Source organism: Sinocyclocheilus rhinocerous, unplaced genomic scaffold (assembly GCF_001515625.1).
Source record: "Sinocyclocheilus rhinocerous isolate Xijiao unplaced genomic scaffold, SAMN03320098_v1.1 scaffold650, whole genome shotgun sequence".
NCBI classification, from domain to species: domain Eukaryota; kingdom Metazoa; phylum Chordata; class Actinopteri; order Cypriniformes; family Cyprinidae; genus Sinocyclocheilus; species Sinocyclocheilus rhinocerous.
Genome location: NW_015638019.1, coordinates 462,499 through 466,214, shown reverse-complemented (window position 1 = coordinate 466,214; position 3,716 = coordinate 462,499). Strand labels below are relative to the sequence as shown.

The window sequence follows — 3,716 nt, the reverse complement described above, 5'->3', positions numbered from 1 at the left end:
AGCCAGGGGTGTAAACTTTTGAACAGAATGAAGATGTGTACATTTTTCTTATTTTGCCTAAATATATTTTTTTCATTTAGTACTGCCCTTCAGAAGCTACAGGAGATACTTACATGTTTCCCAGAAGACAAAATAAGTTACATTTAACTAATTTAAAGCCCCCCGGCTCTTAATGCATGGTTTTTCCTTCTGGAACAACAGTGAGCGTTTGAACCTTCTGTAATAGTTGCATATGAGTCCCTCAGTTGTCCTCAGTGTGAAAAGATGGATCTCAAAATCATACAGAGGACAATTGAGGGACTCAAACACAACTATTAAAAAAGGTTCAAACATTCGCTGATCCTCCAGAAGGAAGCACGATGCATTAAGAGCCGGGGGGTGAAAACTTTTTTTAATTTGAAAATCAGAGTAAATTTAACTTTTGTCTTCTGGGAAACATGTAAGTATCTTTTGTATCTTCTGAAGGGCAGTACTAAATGAAAAAATATGATATTTAGGCAAAATAAGAAAAATGTTCATTTTGTTCAAAAAATTAATTTTTGAACAAGGGACTCATGAACAACTATCACTAAACAAAAAAACTCAGCTGTGGATCATTCAGGTAACAACACAGTATGAAGTATATGTAAACGTTTGTACGGGGTCATTTTTATAAACTTATTTTCTCTTGTGGACTATATGTAAGCATCTTTTATGTGAAATATCTTATTCAGGTCAGTACTAAATAAACAATAACATGCATTTTGTATGATCTCTCTCATTTTTGTAAAATAATTAACATTTTGCAGATTCTGCAAGGTGTATGTAGACTTTTAACTTCAATTGTATACAACACAATCTCTATCAATTTCATATTGTTGCCATGATACATATTGTCATACTGCCCAGTCCTAATATCATGTGTCTAATTGTTTTAGAATTTTTCATTGATTAACAGCCATAAATATTTTGTTTATCTTGTTGAATTACTCTGTACCAAATTGAATCTTGTGTTTATTTATCAGGTGTATATTGTCACATGCTCCTTTTAACCTTGTCTACTGTTGTCATTTTTTTTTTCCGATTACTCCTCAGAGGAGTGCAGACATAGCAGGTGTTGATAAATTCAACACTGCACCGCTGATTAAACATAATAGACTGCAACCTCAGGTTCGAGCTTTTTAAGTATTGATTAACAGAGGTGTTAGGTTCACTTTCCCCAGATACTGTATGAAGTTCCCTCATGGTGACCCTGTTTGTCGCTCCTTTCAGACTGCAAGCGGCAATGTTGAGGCAAAGGTGGTCTGTTTCTACAGGAGAAGAGACATCTCACAGAGCCTCATCCAGCTGGCTGACAAACACGCAAGTGAGTGAACTTGAGTGTTTTTTCCAGGGCAATGTAAATGTATTGTCAAGGAAACCAAGGACGGCTTGTGACGTGGCATGCATGAGTGGTCATTAGCATGATAATGATAAGTCATTTGAAATTGCTCATGTATATGCGTATGCGTCTGTCTTCTGGTGCCTGTGTAAGTTAGCAGGGGAGCTGTAATCACTGGAGTACCAGAACCAGATGCCCGTAATTGGGCAGCAGGGCTTCCTGATTTCCTAATGTTTCAGGGGCCCTCAACAAATTTGTCTTGATGAACTGGTCACAATATGACCAGTTTTTTTTTTTGATTTGATGTGTTTCAATGTTGACTAAATGAAAGACCGTAGGAGAAGGATAAGTGAGATAAATCTGTGGGTTTGATGTCTAAGACCACCACTAGGTTTGATAAGTAGTAGCACAGAATGTGGTAGTCATCACATGCTTGCATATTACTGAATTGTACCATTTCCAGTAAAGTAAACAAAGTCGACCTGAACCATTTTTGTTTGCAGTTTCATTTAGGGACTGTTGGTTAGACGTATTTTTAAGCTAAAGCAATCAACTAGTCAACACTGGCTAGCTCTCAGTTTTCAGACAACTGCCAAAATCAATTGTGTTCTAATCAAAATCAATTACTGTTATAAAACTGATAGTATATATGCACTCCTGTGTCATTTCTTGGCAACAATAATAAACAGCCATACAATTAATTTATTAAGCAATGTACACGACCGTTAAAAGTTTGGGGTCAATAAATTTTAAAATTAACTTTTTTTTTTAAGAAGTCTCTTGACATCTCTAAGGCTGCATTTATTTGATCAAAAATACAGTGAAAACAGCAGTATTGTGAAATATTAGTACAATTTCAATAGTTTTATATTTTAATGTGTTTTAAAATCTAATTTATTCCTGTGATGCAAAGCTGTGAAATATTAGTAAAATTTCAATAGTTTTAAAATCTAATTTATTCCTGTGATGCAAAGCTGAATTTTCAGCAGCCATTACTTCAGTTGTCACTCTTCAGTGTCACATGACCCTTCAGAAATAATTCTAATATGATGATTTGCAGCTCAAGAACCATTTTTTTTAACATTGTCAATGTTGAAAACAGTTGTACTACCTAATATTGTTTAAAGTTATTAGGTGCTACTGTTTTTATTACTTTAGTAAGTAACAAAGAAAGTCAAAGTAAATGTCACTTATGAGCAGAATATTTGAACAGATGCATGAATGCTTTGATGCATGTACACTGCAACTCAAAAGTTTGGGGTCAGTAATTTTTTAAAGAATTTAGATTAAGATGTTTCTTAAATAATTCTCATTTGCTTACCATGGCTGCATTTACAAAATACAGCAAAACAGTAATACTGTGAAATATTATGACCATTTGAAATAATTGTTTTTTTTAAATTATGTTTTAAAATCTAATTTATTCCTGTGATGCAAAGCTGAATTTTCAGCAGCCATTACTTCAGTTGTCACTCTTCAGTGTCACATTATCCTTCAGAAATAATTCTAATATGATGATTTGCAGCTCAAGAACCATTTTTTTAACATTGTCAATGTTGAAAACAGTTGTACTACCTAATATTGTTTAAAGTTATTAGGTGCTACTGTTTTTATTACTTTAGTAGGTTATGTAATTGGAATATTTTCCACAGTATTTTTTTATTATCAGATTAATCATTATTGATTTTATTGTATTTTTTATGTTTTATTTATATAACAGCTTTCCAAAAACTCAAGTTTGCTTCAAATGTGCATCCAATCATCTATTCTAACCAAATACAGATTCTGAAAAAAAATAAAATTGTCATGGTACTCCAAAGTCTACAATTTGCAGTAAATTACACCATAATCATTTATGTTGGTTACAGCACAGCACAGTACAGTAAACACTAGGGATGCTCCGATCGATCGGCCAGAGATCGGTATCGGCTGATAATCACATTTTATGACTCGATCGGTACTCATTAACTTGGCCGATCTCACGAACCGATCGCAATTTGATGACGTCGACGCGTGATGATGTACATGATGCGTGGGGACGTAAATGATGCAGCAGTCATGTCATCGCCGGTGTGGAAATGCTATGACGTTTCGAGAAACAATGAAAAATTCGCTATTTGTCGTGCATGTTTTGTATGATGAATGGATGATTCATTTTTAACAGCAGATTCAGTGACGTTAGAGCGGATCTGCGCCTCACTGCACACGTCTGCGGCGCGTCGTCACGGCTCCACAGGCACCGGAGCTGATGGCGGCCACTCTAATGCTTGTGTTTATACCGGCCAGCCGCAGCCCGTTTCTGAAGCGGCTCTCCGTGCCGCTTGGCTAAAAATAGTCTTTTGTGAGTTGTCACAGC

At 35.3% G+C, this 3,716-nt stretch overlaps 1 protein-coding gene across 4 annotated transcripts in view; it reads left to right on the top strand.

Moving 5' to 3' along the window:
* LOC107749351 (metastasis-associated protein MTA3-like) overlaps nt 1–3,716 on the top strand; it is a 33,574-nt gene that overhangs the window by 5,171 nt on the left and 24,687 nt on the right. For 2 of the 4 annotated variants that reach the window (XM_016564468.1, XM_016564467.1), the window contains exons 3-4: nt 1,075–1,149; nt 1,252–1,345. In XM_016564468.1, coding sequence (XP_016419954.1) covers nt 1,075–1,149; nt 1,252–1,345 — 169 coding nt within the window. The remainder of the gene's footprint in view (nt 1–1,074; nt 1,150–1,251; nt 1,346–3,716) is intronic. The other 2 variants (XM_016564470.1, XM_016564469.1) reach the window with 1 other exon arrangement.